We start from the raw sequence: 21,156 nt of genomic DNA, 5'->3' as shown, positions 1-21,156 counted from the left end.
GACTTAGGCCACATCCAGCGCTATTTTGGTTACATTCAAACTGCAGCATTTTGCTAACATTTTTTTTTTTTACTAGTAAATAAAGGCCTAGCCTTGCAATCAAGGAGTTCTACCATACACGTAGCCCAACCTAACTTCCCAGTCTCTCCTACTCTTACTGCCTAACAAAGCCTAGCTTATGTAAAAGCATATTGGATTTGCTTATTGCTGGTCACCTTTCTATTCAAACATTGTTTCTAATTTCTGCATGAAATTTGACTCTCCTGCCCCCACCACACCTTTAACCATTTCTTATGTGTCTCTCTTTCCTTTCTTCTCTTCGGTTGCTTTCAAAACCAGTGCCATAGCTTCAGCCATCACCTCTGTTTTTGTTTTAGTTTTTTTCAACCATCACCTCTATACAGCTCATTCTCATGTCCTCCCCTGTGGACCTGAACTCTCTACAGGGCCAGACGTGTAATCTTTGTAGTCTTGGGCCTCAGATTCCACTTGCCTGTTGATAGATGTTTTCACTAGATATCCCTCCACTGACACACCTCAAAGACAGCAGTTTAATACTTAGACCCATCTTCTTCATGCCTCCTCCTCCTCTTTGTTCACTCTCTGTCCCTGTCATCAGCAGCACCGTCCATCAAGACATTGATGCTGGAAACATCAGGGTTATCTTTGAGTCTTCCTATGATGTGATATTAAATATTGTTATGTGTCCTTGGTTTCATACTCGCTGAAAGCATTTGAAGGCTCAACACATAGTCTCTTGTAGAGCACCTTCTCTCTGTCCTTGTGAAATGGATATTCATGTCAAATCTTTCTTTGACATACATTCTCATCCTTCTCTCTCACTGTGCTCCTGGAAATTCTCTCATCTCTTCTCTCTGTGCTTCTGTCCTTTCTTCTAAACCCCTTCTAGAGGAAGTATACAAACCAACACATCCGATTTCTTTTCTCTTACCCCATTGTCCTACTTTCCTTCTCTTGTGCTGCTTTTCTAGAGGCAACACGAACGGTGGAAAGAATAAGAGTTTTAGAATCAGTCTGGATACAGATGTGCTCTGTCGCTTATTAACTTGTGCTCTACCAAGTTAATCAACCTTTCTGAAGCTCATCTGCCTTATCTATAAAGGAGACCTACATCACCTTCCTCATAGGGCTAATGTCAGGGTCTAATGATATAAAGAATGTGACGTCAGGCTCTGTGCATTCGGCAGCCCTCAACCCTTCCGTATTCATGCTCATTAGCAGAAAGGAGAACAAGAGACCTGTGCCCTGCTCTCCATCTCTTCCATCTCAGAGGTCTGGGCCATATTTAATGAGCAGCTCTGGCAGAAGTTCATTATTCTCATCTTCAATACCAGTGGTTGCTGCTACTTTACCGCAATTCATCTCAAGCACAGCTGACTCATTGCCAGGCAAGGATGGCATTTTTATCTCCATTTAAAAAATGAGAAGGGGCGCCTGGGTGGCTCAGTCCATTAAGCGTTTGCCTGCGGCTCAGGTCATGATATCAAGGTGCTGGGGTCAAGCCCCCCATACAGCTCCCTACTCAGAGGGGAGTCTCCTTCTCCCTCTCCCTCTGTGTCTCCCCGCCCCCACTCATGCTCTCTCTGCCTCTGTCTCTCTCCCTCTCAAATAAATAATTTTTTTAAAAAAATAAAAAATAAGGAAAAAAAATCCACAGAAGTTATGCGGTTGACCCAAAGTACATACTTAAAAGAGAATTTGGAGAAAATGTCTTCAGGAAATGCATCCTTGGGCATAATAATGTACTTTGATATTAGTTAGCTCTCAGCAAGTTATTTTCCAATTTTTGTTTGTTTGTACTTTTCAACTTAGTCAATGGTGAGTGTTTGCAGGTTGTCCTAAGAAGGAGGAGATCTCCTATGGGATCTACTCCATCATCCATTTACCAGGCTGAACCGACTTTGTTCATTTCAGACTGATGGGAATATATCTTATTTTTATTTTTTTTATTATTTTTTAAAGATTTTATTTATTTATTTGACAGAGATAGAGACAGCCAGCGAGAGGGGGAACACAAGCAGGGGGAGTGGGGGAGGAAGCAGGCTCATAGCAGAGGAGCCTGATGTGGGGCTCGATCCCATAACGCCGGGATCACGCCCTGAGCCGAAGGCAGACGCTTAACCGCTGTGCCACCCAGGCGCCCCTATATCTCACTTTTAAAGCGATCTGGATGAAACACTTGGCAGTTTCTCCTTGGATGGGCCATTTCAGTGTTAAATTTTCCTTACTTTAAATAAGCAATTCTGCCTTGAAGAAAATGCAGGAGAGATTACTTTCTTTGCTCTTTCAGAGTGATCATGAACCTTAGAGTCAGACAGAACTGAATTCAAATTTCACCTTTGTCTTTTGCCACTTATTAGCTCTGTAACCTTGAAAAAGTTCTGGAGTATCTTTAAACCAGGTATTTTAATATCTATTACTAAGTTTACTCTAAACATTCAATTAGGTCATACGTATAAAGAACTTTACAGAATTTATCTGAGAGCCCATGCCCAATAAATAGCTGTGAGTGCACAGCAGGTGGAAAGTTCCTTCTGAGGAATAGGTTCACATTTATTATAGTCCGGGGAATTCAAATCATGTAAAAAACAAATCATACAAAAGGAACATTGTTGAAATGACAGCCCCACAGTGGTGCTTAGTTACAACACATGATAATTTCTGAATAGTGATGACCATAGTGTTTCTCTTTTTATATTTCTTTCTCTTTCTGTTTCCAGGATGTGATATTGTCCTAATCTTTTATCTGCCAAATAATTTAAACGATTTGGAGAAAGTATACAGCATCCACTTCTCTCTGTCTGTCTCATTGAATCCTAATTACGAGAAACAAGCAATTACTTTTGCAGGTGTACTTTTTTTTTGTTTTCTTGATTTACATAAAAATGATCTCGTGCCCTCTTCCCCTCTTTCTCCCAAATGAGGAGGACAATGAAGATCTGAAATGCCAGCTGCAGTTTGTGAAGGAAGAAGCTGCTTTGATGAGAAAGAAAATGGCCAAGATTGATAAAGAAAAGGACAGATTCGAACACGAGCTTCAGAAGTACAGATCCTTTTATGGAGATCTGGACAGTCCTTTGCCGAAAGGAGAAGCCGGGGGGCCTCCAAGCACCAGGGAGGCTGAGCTCAAGCTGCGGCTGAGGCTGGTGGAGGAAGAAGCCAACATCCTGGGCAGGAAAATCGTGGAACTGGAGGTGGAGAACAGAGGCCTGAAGGCAGAACTCGACGACCTAAGGGGGGACGACTTCAACGGCTCGGCCAACCCCCTCATGAGGGAGCAGAGCGAATCCCTGTCGGAACTGCGGCAGCACCTGCAGCTGGTGGAAGACGAGACGGAGCTGCTGCGGCGGAACGTGGCCGACCTGGAGGAGCAGAACAAGCGCATCACGGCGGAGCTCAACAAGTACAAGTACAAGTCGGGCGGCCACGAGAGCGCGCGACACCACGACAGCGCCAAGACCGAGGCTCTGCAGGAGGAGCTGAAGGCGGCACGCCTGCAGATCAACGAGCTCAGCGGCAAGGTCATGCAGCTGCAGTACGAGAACCGCGTGCTGATGTCCAACATGCAGCGCTACGACCTGGCCTCGCACCTGGGCATCCGCGGCAGCCCCCGCGACAGCGACGCCGAGAGCGACGCGGGCAAGAAGGAGAGCGACGACGACTCGCGGCCGCCTCACCGCAAGCGCGAAGGGCCCATCGGCGGCGAGAGCGACTCGGAGGAGGTGCGCAACATCCGCTGCCTGACACCCACGCGCTCCTTCTACCCCGCGCCCGGGCCCTGGCCCAAGAGCTTCTCCGACCGGCAGCAGATGAAGGACATCCGCTCGGAGGCCGAGCGCCTGGGCAAGACCATCGACCGGCTCATCGCCGACACTAGCACCATCATCACTGAGGCGCGCATCTACGTGGCCAACGGGGACCTGTTCGGACTGATGGATGAGGAGGATGACGGCAGCCGCATCCGCGAGCACGAGCTGCTCTACCGCATCAACGCGCAGATGAAAGCCTTCCGCAAGGAGCTGCAGACCTTCATCGACCGCCTCGAGGTGCCCAAGTCTGCGGACGACCGCGGCGCCGAGGAGCCCATATCCGTGAGTCAGGTACAGTTCTGCCTATTGCGAGCCATGGCGATGGCGAGGCTGGTCCGCGGATTCGTGGTCCCTGGTGGGGCGTCTCCGCGCACCGACCTCCACGCCCCGCTTTAGGGAAGTCCCCGCTCAGAGCCTCACTGGGCTTCGTAGCCCCACAGCACACCTGTTCTCTCACACTGTCCTTCTTCAGGCCTTAGGTTTTCGTAACCCACTTAGTAAGTCCCTCCCCTCTGTTTTGTTTAAAAAGGAAATTTACACCCCCCTCAGTTTTTATGTAAATATTAAGGGCTTTTTAAGACATTATTATTTGTCAACATGTTCAGTATGAACTGATTCTAATGGATCAAGCTGATTCTAATGGATCAAGCTGAAAGAAAATCCCAGATGGGAATCTTCAATTGTGCATTTGCAGGTTTTGAACCAAGATTGAAATTGAGTTTAAACATTTTTTAATTACTAAATATCCAGGATTATTGTATAACTACTGACAAATGTACAAACCAGCAATAAAGAGAGAGGATAACTGTGTCTAGAGCCCTACCAAAAGGGACACATGGAAGTCACTCCTTTACCACAAGTGGAAGTAAGAGGATCATTATTTTTAGGGGGAAAAAAAAAATCACTGCCAGCTCTCTAGAGGAGACTCTCAGGACTGGGGAAGGAGTGTTTAACTTTAACGCAACACCAATTCAGAGAAATAGTAATAACTATTCCCGAACAGGGAAAACCAGCATTTTTCCTTCATCCTAATTTGTAGAGGCACAGCTGATGAATTGGACTGAGCTGCTCTAGCCAGGTATGGTGGCCAAAGACCCATGCATTTTGTCAGAATTAACCACACAAGAGAGTATTTGTAAAACGTAACAGGCAGCACAGCCTCTCTGGCAAGCCTCCTGTCCTGTATCCATTGGAGAACACACGGAAGTACAATAGCATGCATGGCTTTTAAGACACGCAAGAGATTTAAATTTAAAAATCAGTGTATACGCAGAAGCATGACATTAAATTAACTGCCTGTTAGTTACAACTAGAAAAATTGCAACCCTATTGCTTCTTTACCTTGCATGTTGCTCTGCTTTGCTCTGAAAAAAAAAAAGTTTTATGATAAAACTTGTTGAATTTTGAAATGTTAAAGCTTATTATTTCTCTACTTATGTCAAATGGTTGGTTTTTAGTTTCTTCGTAGCAGATTTTTGAATACTCGAAGCATGTGGGTTTTCAATTATACCATCAGGGGAAAAAATAGAAATCAGAGTGAGAGAAAGCACTGTGCTACTAATAGGTTTCAGATTTTGCAAATACAGGCTGAAGGGAGGGTTCTTCTTCATCTGAAATTGAATGAATGCTTAGATTAGTTAATATAAATTTAAGTTTTAAGAATTATTATTAATTAACTCTTCTCTTTGTCTTTGCATTTACCTTCCCAGATGTTCCAGCCTATCATTTTACTTATTCTCATTCTTGTATTATTTTCATCACTTTCTTACACAACAATATTTAAACTTGTCTTCCTTTTTACACTGTTTTTTGTACTGTAAATCTTTCATCATTTACCATCCATTGTAGTATTTTCAGTTTGTTTATTTTGCTCACCCTTCAAGACAAGAAGTAAAAGAAGTATAATTTCTGTAGTAATCAATGCTATAAAAACACTGAAGACTGCTTATCTTTTTAAAAAGACACATCTTACCACTACCAAATTCAATAAGAAGCCCAAGCATTAAAACATTTCAGGTAAGGAAGTAATTGTGACTTTTTTATATAAATCACTTTAATCTTTGCTTCTTTCTTTTACATCTTAACCTGTACTCTTCTTGATAAGTAATTAAGACTGTAAAAATTGACTAGATCTTTCAATTATTTCTTAGTAGTTGACTATTATGATAATTGAAAACCTGGACATTCACAAGATGGTCACATTTCAAAATATAGATAGATGGATTTATAAAGTATCTTTGGTAGGTTGCATCAGACTAACAAGACAGTTTTGATATCCAGTAAATGTTAGCAAAAATTATGGGAAACAAATGAAATGTGACCGTCATGGAAAGTAAGCAATTTGTCTTGATGCTTGCTGATGGTATTCTGTTTAAAAAGATGTGTTTGGAAGCATGAGAGTGGATTAGGCCTTAGTTCATTGAGAAAGTGATTTTATCCCTCTTACTGCATATGACCAGCCCTAAGCAACACAGCCATTTCTGCGTTTACCTATTATATTTGGACATTTGTTGCTGATCAGATTTGTTGCCTGGAGTTCTGTCTTCCCTCAGAGATTATCACACAGAACTGCTTCTGGAGCAGGTAGTAGAGTAGGGAAAGAATAGTCATTCTCTAGAATTTCATTAAGTCGCAATCCAAGGCCAGTAGCATAGGTCCAGTGGGAGTTGCTCTCTAGATATAAACTCACTTTGGTGAACCTGGGCTTCTCCCTCTCTTCTCATCCTTAAAGTGGCCCAGATAGGTTCCGTGTACCTAAAACGTCCCGTTCTGTTCATCTTGTTGACAACTTACCCAGTGGAAAGCTGGAATGCATCACTGTCACCAAGATTCAGAAATACCAGCACTCGCGGAAGTCATGCACTCACAAATGCTTTGCAGGTTGGCTGGTGGATTTGAAAATCTGTGGTAAAGTGAGGTATCTTGTGCCTCAGCATCAAGCGTAATATGTGGAAAATCTTTGCTCTACTATGAAAGTTGGTTCTAGTAACAATCCCTTGAACCCTCATCCCCAGTACCTCCATTTCCCTTTGAGTACTAATTTTTTAAAAAGAAAAGAAAACACTTCACAATTCTTCAGAATTCAGTTTAAAATAACTGCTCTTAGTCTCCATTGTTATTTACATTTTTCTTTTTGGCTTTTCTTTTGTTTTGTTCTGGAGGGAAGAGAGACCAGGAATGAGGAATAGTTAACCAACAGTTGGAATCTGTCACTATCTACTTGGCTTTTCATCTTAGAGATTCAAAAGGCTAGGCAGAACTTTATGACAAAAAGAAATGAAATAATCTAAGTGCTGTATTTAATTAATTATTCCACTATTTACTTTTTTTTAAAAATTCTCTCAGGGAGAGCAACCACTTTAAAAATCAAAGTCTGTCTGTTAGATCCTTGATTAAACCTCCAGACTGCCATCTCAGAGGGACAATTTTGGTAACAGAACTGAAAGTCAATGTTTGATGGCTGAAATTTATCTCAAATGTTTATTGCCTTTGAAGCCAGATACACCCACCTAAGCAATGATTCTCAGCTACCTATGGAACATTTGGTGGTTCATGGAAGTGTTGTAGGTGGCCGCAATGACTGGGAAGCTCTAATGGCAGTAAGAGGACAGGAGTCAAAATCTCAAATAATTGTCCCACCCAAATGGCTAACATTGTCTGTCTGATGAAGCATGGTATGCCGCTTACTTGTTCACTTCAGAAGTATCCTGGGTATTCATACCTTGTGTGTCTTTAAGAAACAGGCTCCAGAATTGTAACTTTCTTTATCATGAAAGGAATTGAGAACTCAGCATCTAGATCAGTGATCTTCAATCCTAGCTGCACACCAGAATTCCTGGGATGTTTCTAGAATTGAGCCCCTACCTCAGCAACTGACACTGAATTTTTGAATCCAGGCATTTGTATTTTCTTAAACTGCCAACAACCATTTCTTTAGATATTTGAGTTGTCTAAAATATGTATACGCAGCTTGCCCCAGGGTGACAGTGAACGATGTGATGCCAGTTCTCTGGAATCCTGGGCTGTCTAGGTTTCAGGAAACCTTAAAGTTTCAGCCATTTAGTGGATGTCCACATCCTCTCTAGAGCATTTCCATCTTTGTTATTCGTCCTTTGCTTCTAATGATAAAGCAGTTCTAATTCCACAGTGGCGCAGTGCTAGAAAACTCTCCTTTCATTAATACAGGTTCTCGAAACCAACAAAAGCAGAGAAGACAAATAGGAATGATACGTGATGGGAAGGAGGACCAAGATGAATAGCGCGTGGGTGCGGGGTCACGCACACACCTGCAGATGTAGGCACATGCACACCCTCAATTAGAACCTCAAGCTGACCACACACACGCACGCGTGCACACACACACTGACAATCCACCATTTTGTGGCTTTGTATACAGTTATCTACGCCACAAAGCTTCCCATGTGGTGTGCCACAAATCCTCCGGAAATGACGGTACCAGCTGACTCTGCTGTTGCCAAACCAAGATGAGAAGGCATATGCAGGAGATGTGAAAATGCAGCAAAACACAGAGCATGGATCCCTGTGTATTTAACGAACATTTTAATGTGGCGGCTGGTAGGTGTGGACAAAATGAAGTTTGGTTTTTACTCTTTTTAGCACTTTCAATTGGCCGATGGACTCCAGCGGACATGTAAACAGCTAACTCTAGCAGGTACTCTTACTGAAATGTAAAAACAAACAAAAAGGCTCGTGGTTGCCATTGATTTTTATTGGACACCTGATAACATGTTGACTTTCCCTAAGAAAACCATAAAATCCCAAGACATTCTTGCATGGAATGATACCATAAGTAAATAAATAAATACAGGGGTGCTGCGTATACTTCCACAATATATTGTGGCCTGAATAAGAAAGGAGAAGCTAGCCAAGGGAGGTCTGGGCTGATCAAAACACCAGCCTCATCCTTAGATATCTTGTTAGAAATTAAAGTCATCCTGGCAACAGGGAGATTAATCTCACCTATGAACTTCTAAGGCATTGGTTTTAGAGAAGAATTCATAAGAATCTTGATCTTCATCCAGGCACTCCATATATGAGACCCCAGGAAGAAGCTGACGAGGGCAAACAGGACTGACTTGGCTCCCGCTCCTGGATTTTGGGGGAACTGGGGTCACTCTGACAGCCTCTCTGAAAAGGACAAGGCAATTTTACCATATAGTTAAATTCCAGGGAGACTCTTTCCAGCTCTACCCTACTCGCTGCAAAACCCACTTTCCGATTTGTGCCTGCATGTAAGCACACACCTCTCCCACGCTGTGGTGTACAATGAGACATGCATCCAGCTTCAGGGATTCAGACCTGCCTTTATCTCATGGGACTGCTGGGAGCCAGTATTTGCGAGGTGGTCTTAGCAAACTGCCAACAAGCACAAAACAACCTAGTCCCTTGCTAACTTCTCCCTGGAACTTCAAGCTGTTCTGTGGGTACCCACAATCTGTGGTACATCTCTCCCTTACATCACAGGCTACAGATGTGGGAACAGAAGTTAACAAAGATGGTACCCCAGACCTCAGAAAGAGAGTCCTCTGTATCTTCTTCCCCTCCCCTTGATCCTGTTACTTGCTTTATCTTTGTTGTACAAAGCTAGTTCTGAAAGAGGAACACCCAGATTTCTTTGTTCATCAAGAGAACAAAGTCCCCCAATTATAGAGACAAGGAATTTTGGCCTTTTTTTTTTTTTTTTTACCTTTGAAGCTGTGCTATTTAAACATGACACTAGAGAGAAATTCAAACAAGCAAAACTTATTGTAGAAAATTCCCTTGCATGCACATTCTTGGGTGTAGGAAGGAGTGTCTTTGGTAATTTGGCCTGGATTTAAGAAAAAAAAAATTTAGTTGGCTATTTTTAAGCATAACTGACTCAAACTTGTAAAACAAAGGAAAATTCAGTGCTGAGCCTGGAATGTGTATTGGCCTGCATTTTGCAACCTTCCTTTCAGTCCCTGTGGTAGAGTTGCGAAACGGTTATTTAATCAGCTGCCAGTGAACTTTGGTATGTCAGTTTGGTCTCAAAGCCTAACTCCAAATACCCATGCACTGTTTGTGCTGTTTTCCTGTAGAACTCCAGCCACTTTCGTCTGGTAGTCATGGGCAGATCCTCTAACGGAAGGTAAGGATTGAAGAGAAAGTGGTGGAGGGTGATATCAGAAAGTGACAAAAGCTGTTGATTTTCTGTAGTTTCTGCTGAGTGTGTGGGTTGAGCTGCTTATACAGCTCCGTTAACAAACAAAACTCGTTGTGTGATTATCAAAGGCTGGCAAATAATATTTGTTCCTTTCTGAGGTGGTCCGACATAACATACTGTGAAAGTCAGCACGTCTGCTCTTTAAATTCATGTTGAAAGTACCTGTCTTAACCTATGCATTTGAAAATTAAGAGGGTGTGAGGGGGAGAGGGAAGCTCATCAGTTTGCCCACTGGCCTCCAGTGGCTTAGGAAGAGAAGAGAATTTACGAGCTTTTTTTTTTTTTTTTGAAAGATACCTTATGAGTCGGTTATTTCTTAAAGTCAGAAAACTCAGTTCGGCATCTAGTTTATAATTTCCTTTCTTCTTCTTCACAAATATGTGCAGCTTTTGCACAATCCTTGTCATTTCCTCTGCATCATTAACTCCTGGACACATAAAACAGAGCTCAGCTTTTTAAATAGAACAACCTGGGGGTCAGCCTCAATCAGTCATTCAGAACTTCAGAGGAGGGATGCAACATAACAAGTCAGCAAAATTCGTTTCTTCTGGATTTTAGGTGACTCTTAGGAATCTGAGCTCCTTTACCTGAAAAAAAATTGCAAAATGCGTCTCTGCTGAGGCGCCTGTGTCATTGCATGGGGGGGGGTCTTAGCCTTCTTCTAACCGCTTAGTCTCCATATAGTGAAAAAAGCCACAGGGAAGCAGCCAGAAGAGGTAGTTGACAGAAAGTTAGGATCCCCCAGCCTTGGACGTCACAAGCTCTTTGTTTGAAGTCCTGATATTTGTAGAAAGTAGACAGATTCAGAAAAGCAAGGTGAACTCAACATAGGTAAGAAAGAATGAAGTCGTGGGACTTATCCTGTGCAAAATATTTCAATGGCGACAGCGTCAACAAAAGAATACAGGGTGAGGGCCAAGGACAGCCATTGGGGTACAGTGTTTTTGTCTCATGTGGACTTCCCGAGAGACCTTGGTGTGGGCCACGGGTCTGGCTGGCCCTGCGGAGTGGTCTGATCGCTGTTCACAGGGCTGCCCTGAACTGCGGCTTTGGGCCTCGCTGTCTGCACCCTTGTCTTTAGATTCTTTGCCATAGTCTTCCCACATCATGATGCCACATTTCTTTTCACCTGGGCCCCCACCCATACAGTTAGCAGCCACCCAGATAGTCTCCCATTCTGATCTCCCCGCCCTCTCCCCGCTCCATGTCCCGTCAAAGCGATTCTTTTCTCAAACTCCAATCAAAGCTTATCTATATTTATGTGTCCCTCCCAGTGCTTCCTGTGTGCTAGCTCTTTTTTTATGTGCCAGGGTGGGACTAGCCAGCAACTGTTTCCTCTGTCAATGAAATGTCATTAGACAATTACAAACTGGAAATAATGATGATAAATCTAACATTTGTGGTAGAAGATACAGGTGGGCTGGCAGCCCCAAGGAAGGCTGGTGGAGAAGGGAAAGGGAGTAGGGGTTTATTGCTGTGTCTTCAACTTTTACCAGCTAAAGGGCCCCTCTCTGGCCCTGCTTTACTGCTAGAATTTCCGCCCAGAGAGAAATGACGCCGGGGCGCCCTCTTGTGGTGGACCGGCATTCCTGAGGTCTTTTTCTGGAATGAGGTAGCTCTAGAACAATCTGTCCCGTTATTATTTAGATTTTGTTGTCATCATTATCAAAAGCTCCCAAGTCAAGAAGCTGGAATATATATAATGAGATACTAAAAAAATAATTTGATAACAGTAAACAAGATCTGTCTCTAATTTTAAATAGCTCATACTCCTAAAATGTGTTATTGTTTTATTCTTCAGAACACAGACCAGTACTTAAAAAGAACAGTTAGTTTAAGACTGTTTCTTTTGAATATTTCTGTCATCTGGAAGTGCCTGTACATAAGCCCCATGACAGATCTGCTTGGCTAAAACCTCTGCTGACATACCACCAGCCCTCAGAATAGAAGACGGAGCCCGCATCCCATGATTCTAGGGGGAAAACATCCAGCACTAGGGAAGGAGTACATTCACCGAAACACAGCAGTCTCAATATGGGACAGTCTAACTGTGTGCACCTCTCATAATCTTATAACCCAAAACAGATTCTTGTAAGTATCAAAATTATATTGCTTTTGCTAAGACGGAATCCAAACCCTGTCATTCTTGGGCTAAAATAACACAGGACCCAATTTGACAGAACTAGCTGTGGAACTTTAGAAAAATCAAGAAACCCTGGCCTCATCACCTGATTCCAAAGTCTGGGGGAAAGTTCCAGCTTTCATGATTTTTTTTTTTTAAATAATTCTCTGAGTGATTGCAGAGTACAGCAAGGCTGGGAGTGTAGTCCCTTGATGGAATGCTGTGGGACGAGGAGGAGAGGCTCTTCACATTTGTTTGTAAGTTTATTTTTAGGTAGTGGACCACTCAGGATGTGGGCAGTCATGCCACAGGTTACATTTCAGGAATCGTCAGCATTGACCAAGCTTGTTGTGAACAAGGATTTGTCTTATTCTTCTTCTGGGCCTTAGGATTTGACAGTATACCCCGTACAGAGTTGGCACTCACAAATATTTGTTAAATGGAACATTAACTGGAGAGCCCGAGACCTCGCCCTAAAGAATGGAAGATAATTTAAGAGTCAGGAGAGTTCTACTAAGCAACCCAGATCATGTATCATATTGTGTTTTGAAAATTGCAAAAGACATTATTCTATAAGGAAGGATTATTTTAAATATGTCTCCTATAATAGCCTCTAAGTTTTAATATGCATAAGAGTGAGTTCAGTTTTTCAAAGTCATCGCTTTTCCAATTGTTTCTATTTCCTTGCCAAGGAAAATAGAAATGCAATACCCTTTCCCTTGGTAAATCTGTTTGAAGAATAAAAGAAAAGAGACAGAAAAAACTATACAAACCAGAAGTCAGAAGCCAGCCAGGCTCATACACAGCCAGAGTTGTCATAGCATAAAGAGATTAAATAAATGACTGCTTTGCAAAGCTTCAAGATCATCATTCAGATGAAAACTATAAATTAAATGTGTACTGGCCTGCTAAAGGCAAAGTTGGAACATTTACCCCAGATTTTCTTCAACCACTAAATTAAAATCCTTTTATCTTTGCATTTGGACCCAAGATGTGGATTATCTCAGGACACAGACCTCTTCAGATAGCAGTCATCAAGATAAATACTCTGCTATTTGACTCCTATGTTATACTTGGAAGATGGAGTATCATCTTCCTCATACGGACTTAGAAGAAAACTGAATTTAGAAGTTGACCAGGCCAGAAATCAACCTCCCATGCCCCAGATCCTTTTGTCTGGGTTCTGTTCCCTTCCCTTGAACTCCTCGGAATTTTAAACTTCAAGGCACTCCACCAAGAATGAGAAGACCGGGATTCTATTCCCGGCATTGCTAGTAAGTGGCTCTGTGACCTTGAGCAGATGACGTAGCATCACGGCCTCTCTCCTCAGCTGTAAAATGAGAGGGTTGGCTAGATGATTTCAGAGGTCCTTTCTGGCTCTAGAATTCTCTACATCTAGAAACACCTGCTATGACACTTATGCATTCAGTGTTCTTCTTTCACCCTTTCCAAAATGTTTTAGTCTGTGGTCTAAGATTATTATGCATATAGACATTTTCAAGTCCTTTTCAGGATTTTCCTTTTTTATTTCTCAATACCTAACTGGTGTTGCTACATTTACTTTACATGAAGTGTTATTTTATTCATGTCCTTACATATTAGTTCTACATCGAGACAGGATTAGTGTGGCACAAGACAGGCACAATTCTTCTGAATTCTCTCCAATACACACAGCATTGATTTGGGTCAATTTCATATTTGAAGGCAAAATATATAAATGGTTTAAAAGCAATCTAGATTATACCACAAATTGCATTTTTACCATAAGGTTTTCAGCCATCTTGACATCTGCCTGAAAATGTCAGTCACTTCAAGATATCTGAATATCCCTGAAGGACTGAGTACACCAACATCGGTCTTTTTATGTAAATAACAGTAGGAACTTTCTTAAAGTTTTCTTAAACATTTTTAGTGGAAAGATTCAAAAGCACTTGTGGTGAATATTTATTGCCTTCCTATGTTTTCATCTTTTGGGGATATATATATATATATATATATATAGCATGGAAATTGAACCTAATACATATAAAAATTATTCAACAAAAAGTGTTGGTAAGCACTAGAATAAGTGATAGACGTGGGTGAAATTCTTGTCAAAGTCTTTTCCTAGTTTTTGGTTCTGCCTAATTTCAGGTGAGCTTTACCATGACGAGAAGCAGACAAAGCCCCGTGATAAATAATTACTGGGACTTCCATGAAGAGGGCATTGGGGTGGACCCTACTGAGTAATGCTGTGGAGGACAGCCCAACGTCATTTCTCCCGTAACTTAGCCACATATTATCTGAAGTTCTGATAGGGTTTAGAAAACAGTCTTAATTTTATTTACAAACGACATATGGAAATGAAAAGGTCTGGAGTGGAAGAGAGTGTAGGCGGAAGAACGTTACCAGATAATTCTATACAGGTGCTTTGGGGCAATCGCTTTCCCCACCCCAGGATTTTCCTCCTGTCCTGGTCAGGATAGAAGCAGAAATAAGCTTCCATTTTTTGGGTCCCTGGCACTAAAAGTATCCCCTCATACTCTGACAACAACTCGTGAAGTAAATATAATTATCCCTTTACAGAAGAGATACACTCAAAAGTTCACACTGATAAGTGATGGCAGCAGAATTGAAACCAAGATCTCTGTGACAAAATTCCCCGGCCTCCAGTTAGAGTAACCAGTTCCAAGCCCTACTCCTCCACATGGGCATCTTTCTATGAACTTTAGCAAGATACGTTGTGTCCTATTGTTTTATCATTAAGGCTGGGTGAATAGAATCGACAGATACATTTGCTATGAGGGTGAACTAGGATAAAGATATATGCCAAGTACTTAGCACAGAGCTTTGCAGAGAGCTCTCTCTCCATGAGCAATCACTATTATTGCTGTGACTATTATGTTGTAATTACTTTTGAAGTCATGATGCCAGGCTTTCAAAACACAACACGATTTCATTCAACCGTGCTATAGGTATTAAAGTGCTACCATGAGCAGGTTACTATTACGACACTTTTGAGCTCCCCACGAAATACTCGTCTGGAAGCAGGCAAAAAATCGTGTGAAAGTGAATATGTAATGGTTTAATGACCACACAGGAAATTCTTCAGACTTGAGGGTAAGACCTTAGTATTTAAGCCTTTAACTGGCTTATTTGCTGAAATACACACAAAATTGTTTTAGACCCTTTCTTATATCTCAGTTAAACTGAACGCGAGCAGAGGCACGCATGTGCAAGTTCACGCACAGCCTGGAAATGCTGCTGGGGAGGTAACCCTTCTGGCGTTTCCAGGATAGATCGATTTGGCCACAGTCTAGAGAGCCTCTCCATATACTTGGGCACCTCACCGAAAGCGAGCACATGGGCATGTTGTTGTTGTTTTTGTTATTTTCCTCCCATGATAAATATCATTCTTTCCCATGGTCTCTGATTTCCTCTGGCGGAAAGACATCACTAACACTGTCGATACAGACAGCAAGCTGTCATAGAACCACAAAGTGTATGAGGTTCGTCTTTCTCTATGTCCCACTTCTACTTTATTTAAAGACAGAAGTTTGATACGTTCTCACAAATCTCTGGAGACTGCTACCCATGTTGTTCTGCCACATCCAGACACCTGCCTGCCAAGGCACTGAAGAGTGCTTTCTGACTCCAGCTGAAAAGGGGAAAGAGAGAGGTATACAAGGAGATAATTCTTGCCTATAAAAAACGAGTTGACTTTTCCAAATGAAATCTAAAATTGGCCATTGTCATTGTGCGATATTAACACCAGCTCTTTTGGCAAGTTTGAAAATACTGGGCTCCATTATAAAAGCTAAAAATGTCCTGGACCTGGAGTTGTTTACCCAGAGTATGAGCGGCTCTAAAGTTACAGAGCTCTGGTTGGAAGAGTGGCTTGAAGGCCGCCTCCAAGTAACTGACGTCACAGTAGTCTCAGCTGCTGCTGTGACACTGAGCTGAGCAGCTTTTTGATTTGTGAAAGGGGTGAAGGTTTCAAAGGGACTTGTCAGTACTGCTCTGTTGAATGGTTGGACGGATTTTGCATTCCCATTTCTTGCAAAGAAGCAAGATTCACCGAGCCGAGGCTTTCGTCTTTAAAAAAACAAAAACAAAAACAAAAAAACTAGCTATCCTTCCATTGCTAGATTGACCAGTGGTGGAACATCCCTAGGATTTCTCCCCAGAGCAAAAAGGTATGTTTCTTTCTAGCAGTTTGAAATCAAGTGACTCATTGTGGCAAAATAGAGAGGGGCTGCTGCTGACGTGGTTTAGACGACGGGCACTGTTCAAGTGGAGGGTTAATTCAACCTCTGCCTCTTTCAGTGTCTGTGTCTGGGCTGAAACACAGTGGGCGGGGTGCATAGCGGATTTTACTGACTCCCAGGGAGGAGAAGGTTCAGCTGCTGTGAGTGGATTTCTCAGCTCGGGACTGACAGTGACGTCCCCCCTCCGACACTGTGTTTTTCAAACACTGCTTCTCAGTCCTTTGAGCAGCACTTTGCCTACTGTGGGATTTCACTAAAAGTCTTTATGAGAATGCGTTTTTTTATTAGGATGAAGACTGTTTACATTTACAGAGTAAAGTTCACATCCCTTGAAATTGTTGGTATTTGAAGATTTCAATGAAAAGTAAATGTAGTTCATTCAAGATGATGGTTTGCTCACTCCATGGCTCGTGTTTCTGTAATTTGAGTAGAAGTGCGTGCCATTCATAATTGGTTAATCTGCGGTTAGCAGGAACCTTACCACTACATCTTCTGTTGTTTAAGTTGATTAATTTTAGATACTTATTTACCCAAGCCAGAAGTTTCTTTCAAAGGTTTTCTAAGTTAAGAGAAGTAAAATCAGTGCGTCTCTATCTCGGAAATTTTCTTTTCTTTTCTTTTCTTTTCTTTTCTTTTCTTTTCTTTTCTTTCTTTTCTTTTCTTTTATCTTGGATGTTTTCTAGTGTGAGTATAAATGGAGAAAAACAAGGAAGGAGAAGATAATCAAATGAGAAGGCAAAAAGGATTTCTTCAGAATTGCATGTAGTAGTATTGCTTTGGTCTTTTTAGAGCATGAGGAACATGGTGAAATAACAAGAAACAGCAATGAAAAAATACTTTTTGCCCTGCATGAAATCGAATCATGGTTGTCTTTGAAAGATGCACTTGCTAGTGAAACAATAGCAGAGGAATAAGATCTGTTAATTAGTTGAAATGATACCAAGTGGAGAAAGGGCTAGAGAGTTTTAGAGGCTAATGGAGCATAAGGCTGGTGGGTGTGGGCATGGGGATTCCTAATCCCTCAAGGTTAAAGAGAAGCAAACCATCTCTGGGGCCAGTGATTTTTCTAGGAATTGTGAGATGGACTGTATCTACCATGTGTAGGATTCCTACATTCCTTTGTAACCTCCTACAAATAAAAAATCTTTGATTATATGAAAAGTAGCATATTTAGAAAAAGGATGAATAGGAGAGCAAGAAACAAATACTCAGAACAAAAACCTCAGAAGAGAGAAGTAGCCATAGAGTCAGCTCCCGTAACACTGTTTCATTTGTTTGGCTGATGTCTGGTTTCCAATAGTGGGGGATGGTGATTAAAATAGTAATGACTGAAGTGCAGGAAGAATGGAGCACTCCTCAAAGAAGTGTTACCATGACCAAATTGAGGCTAATTTGAGAAATTAGTTTATTGTGAGACACCTGAGTTGCTCTTAAATGCTGCTTGCTAGTAGGGCAGAAGATAAGCAGAACTATTTTCCTCCCATCACCATGTTTAGGTGACCCACTCACAACCCAGCGATTCTGGCTTCCTGAGGCGCAGAAGCAGGTTACGTGGGTTGCATAATGCTACCATAGCGTTGTTGAGGGAAAAGCATGTGCATGACTAAGTAATGCAGTTCACTCGACCCCTTTACATTTGCTCTAATAAATTTGTATCCTGCGACCCCTTTACATTTGCTCTAATAAATTTGTATCCTGCGTGAAGCGAAATGATACAGAGTTAGAGACACAGGGAGGGATGCAGCTAGCAAAAATCCTTCCTTCTCTCCCACATAGATGCCAGTATCTGTGGGCGAAAAGAGTGACAGCTAGGAACAAAGAGAACGTTTGTATCTGCCTCAGTAGACAGCAGTGAAACTGACTTTCAGAATCTGCCGAACCACTTTACTCCATAATTTCTCATTATACAACATTATGTCCCTACAATCCCATTAGTTGGATTTTTTTAATATTTAAGAAGAATTATAATAAAAGCAGTTTTATGTAAGATTTGTCTATTCAGATTTTTATTAACAATAAAAAAATTGCCTAAATGTTCAACTTGCCATGTATTCTTAAAATCCCTGAAAAATATGGAGGGCAAAAGAAAGTCATTGAAAATACGAGAGTGTGCAAAATTAGTTTTGCTTCTATTAATTTTCTAATTAAATAAAGATGAAAATCATCAGTTTAATTCCAGAGAAAGAAAACATAAAGAAGGAAAAATGAAGGCAAGGAAGGAGGGAGGGAGGAAAAGAAAAAGAAGGAAGGACAGAAGGAAGAAACTAAGAAACAGGCATTTACTGAGCACCCACTATGATTCAAAACCATGTGAGGCTCTTTTATTAAGCATTCTCTCTCTTTTGTTCATGTAATCTTCACTACTACTCTATGGACCCCGTTTTATTTCTAGAGGAGAAAGCAATAAATTCAGTCTTATTACATTTGACATTTATGACACAACATAGTTGCTAGGAAGGGAACATAAATCCTCCCACAAAAATTGGCACGGTTATTTCTCTATAGGAATTTTCTTTCAAAGGCTTGTTTTTGATCCGTAAGCATTACATTTCCTGGCACTAGATACTGCTCTGGCCCTGGAACGGGGAAGCTCTGTAGATTGGCTCTGATCCATAGTAAGTGATGAGTTTGGCTCTTTGCAGTTCAGTGCAGGACTCTGTCTGCTTTGGGAACATTGCCTGGGTTCATGTATAGTGCTGTTACAAGGAGCAAGCCTGAGTTAGAGTTTTCCTGGATGATCTTCAGGTAGGTTTAAAAAAAAAAAAGGAAGAACCTGATTCCTTTTAACCCTGGTCTGGAAGTGGTTCAAGAAGAGTTAGCAATAGGAAGAAAAACTGGAGGGGCTTCTGGGTGGCTCAGTCAATTAAGCAGGTAAGCCCCTGCCTTCAGCTCAGGCCTTGATCTCAGGGTCTTGGGATCTCAGCAGGGGGCCTGCTTCTCCTTCTCCCCTGACCCCACTCCTGTTCTCTCTCTCTCTCTCAAATAAATAAATATTTTTTTAAAAAAAGATAGTTTTAAAAAAGGAAGGAAAAGAGGGAGGGAGGGAGAGAGAGAGGGAGAAAGAAAGAAAGAAAGAAAGAAAGAAAGAAAGAAAGAAAGAAAGAAAGGAGAAAGAAAGAAAGAAAGAAAAAGAAAGAAAGAAAGAAAAGAAAGAAAGAAAGAAAAGAAAAGAAGGAAGGACGGAAGGAAGGAAGGACGGAAAATTGATTGAAGCTATTTGGTATGTAACTGTAGGAGAAACTTTATGATGATTTTTTAGTATTTACAGCGCTTAGAAACAGGATGAAACATGGACTATCAGAGCACCTCTTTTCCAGGTAGCTTGAAATGAGTCTGCTCCCTTTCTGTAATTTTCTTGGTTACCTTTGCAACTACCTCTTGAGGTCTTAAACCACTCCACTCTCCCCAAGAAGTCCCAGTGTTAAGTACCAGTTAGTAAGCAAGGTAGTTTCAGCTCACAGTTAATTACATACAGGTTTAAAGCAGTCTCCCAGTCAAGAAATAGGCACTGTCTGCATTTCCTGTGAATAGTTATTAGATGAACTTAAAAGATTACTAGGTAATCAAAATTAATGACAGATTTACCAAAACAACAACAGCAAAAAACCAAAATAGCATATATTCTTTACTTCCTTCATTTTGTTAGGTGTTCATTGACGTATTTATTTTAGGCAACTTGCTTTGGCTATGGCAGGTACTGTGGTCACTGGTCACCGGCTCACAGCAGGGGAAGGTAGCAAAAGGACAGACAGAAGGATGGACAGAGAAGATGGAAAATGAGACTAGAAAAAGAGCATGGCTAAGTGGACAAAATGAGACATGAGAGCATTCTCAAATCTGAAATTATTTCTTTTTTTGACTCAATTAGTCACAATATTATGACTGTCAAAGAAGTAGGTAAAAATGACCACAGGGTCTGTAGCAAATTACTTGAGAGAATAACAATGTGTAGATCCCAATGTTTATAGGCTGTTTTTGAAGGTGGAGCCCCGCATATAGCCCTAACATTTTCTTTAGCCCTATTAGTCTATTGTATTTCTTTGATAGATTGCAACTCAAAAAATATGTTTGGAGCAGTTTGCGCCTTGGATATGCATGTTCAGAACAGTCTGACAAAAGTGAAATTAGTCTTCAATGTTTATCTTACATTTGGGACCCGAAATAGGGGGCCATCTTCTGCCCCTGCAAAATGGGGTTTGCCCGCACAGTTACGTCAGCTTCACCCCGCAGCTCCAGTACCCAAGCAGCTATTGGCGTGGGGGGCACTAGGCTCATAATCAGCATTAGCTGCCACCTGGTAAATTAACCCATTTTGGTCATGGCCTAGAAAACTGAAGAGCTAGACTTCCAATAGACATAATTATCTTCGATGGTGATTCAAATATTTTAAATATTCTTTCCCACCCACTAAAAAATATCCGTCCCTCTTTTTTTCTTTTTTTTTTTTTTTAAGTAGGCTTTATACCCAATGTGGGGCTTGAACTCACAACCCTGAGATCAAGAGTCACACACTCCACCGACCAAGCCAGCCAGGTGCCCCATATGACCTTCTTAATAGAAATTATTTTTAGTAAAAGTCAGACCAAGATTTTTCAAAGGAAAAACTAGGGAAAATGTTTAAATTTCTCAAACTATTTTGCATACCATATGCCATTTAATCTTTGTAACAACCCTTTAAGTAGCCTCCGTTTGAATGTAAATAAACTAAACCTCAGAAATTTTAGATGACTTAGTGATACCAATCTGGTATTT

At 41.4% G+C, this 21,156-nt stretch overlaps 2 protein-coding genes across 3 annotated transcripts in view; both read left to right on the top strand.

The window, feature by feature from the left end:
* SOGA3 (SOGA family member 3) overlaps window positions 1-5,683 on the top strand; it is a 50,501-nt gene extending 44,818 nt beyond the window's left edge. The window contains exons 6-7 of the mRNA XM_034670777.1: window positions 2,946-4,121; window positions 5,540-5,683. Of these exons, the coding sequence (XP_034526668.1) occupies window positions 2,946-4,121; window positions 5,540-5,650 (1,287 nt within the window). The 3' untranslated portion in view covers window positions 5,651-5,683. The remainder of the gene's footprint in view (window positions 1-2,945; window positions 4,122-5,539) is intronic.
* Window positions 5,684-5,715: 32 nt separating this feature from the next.
* KIAA0408 (KIAA0408 ortholog) overlaps window positions 5,716-21,156 on the top strand; it is a 28,202-nt gene continuing 12,761 nt past the window's right edge. The window contains exon 1 of one of the 2 annotated variants that reach the window (XM_034669106.1): window positions 5,716-5,846. The gene's annotated coding sequence lies outside the window, so the exon portion shown is untranslated. Of the gene's footprint in view, window positions 5,847-14,180; window positions 16,333-21,156 lie in introns of those variants that run through there. The other variant, XM_019808206.2, reaches the window with a different exon arrangement.

Source organism: Ailuropoda melanoleuca, chromosome 10, assembly GCF_002007445.2.
Source record: "Ailuropoda melanoleuca isolate Jingjing chromosome 10, ASM200744v2, whole genome shotgun sequence".
Classification (NCBI taxonomy): Eukaryota; Metazoa; Chordata; class Mammalia; order Carnivora; family Ursidae; genus Ailuropoda; species Ailuropoda melanoleuca.
Note: the sequence above shows the minus strand (reverse complement) of the source record. Positions and strands in the feature narration are given on the sequence as shown.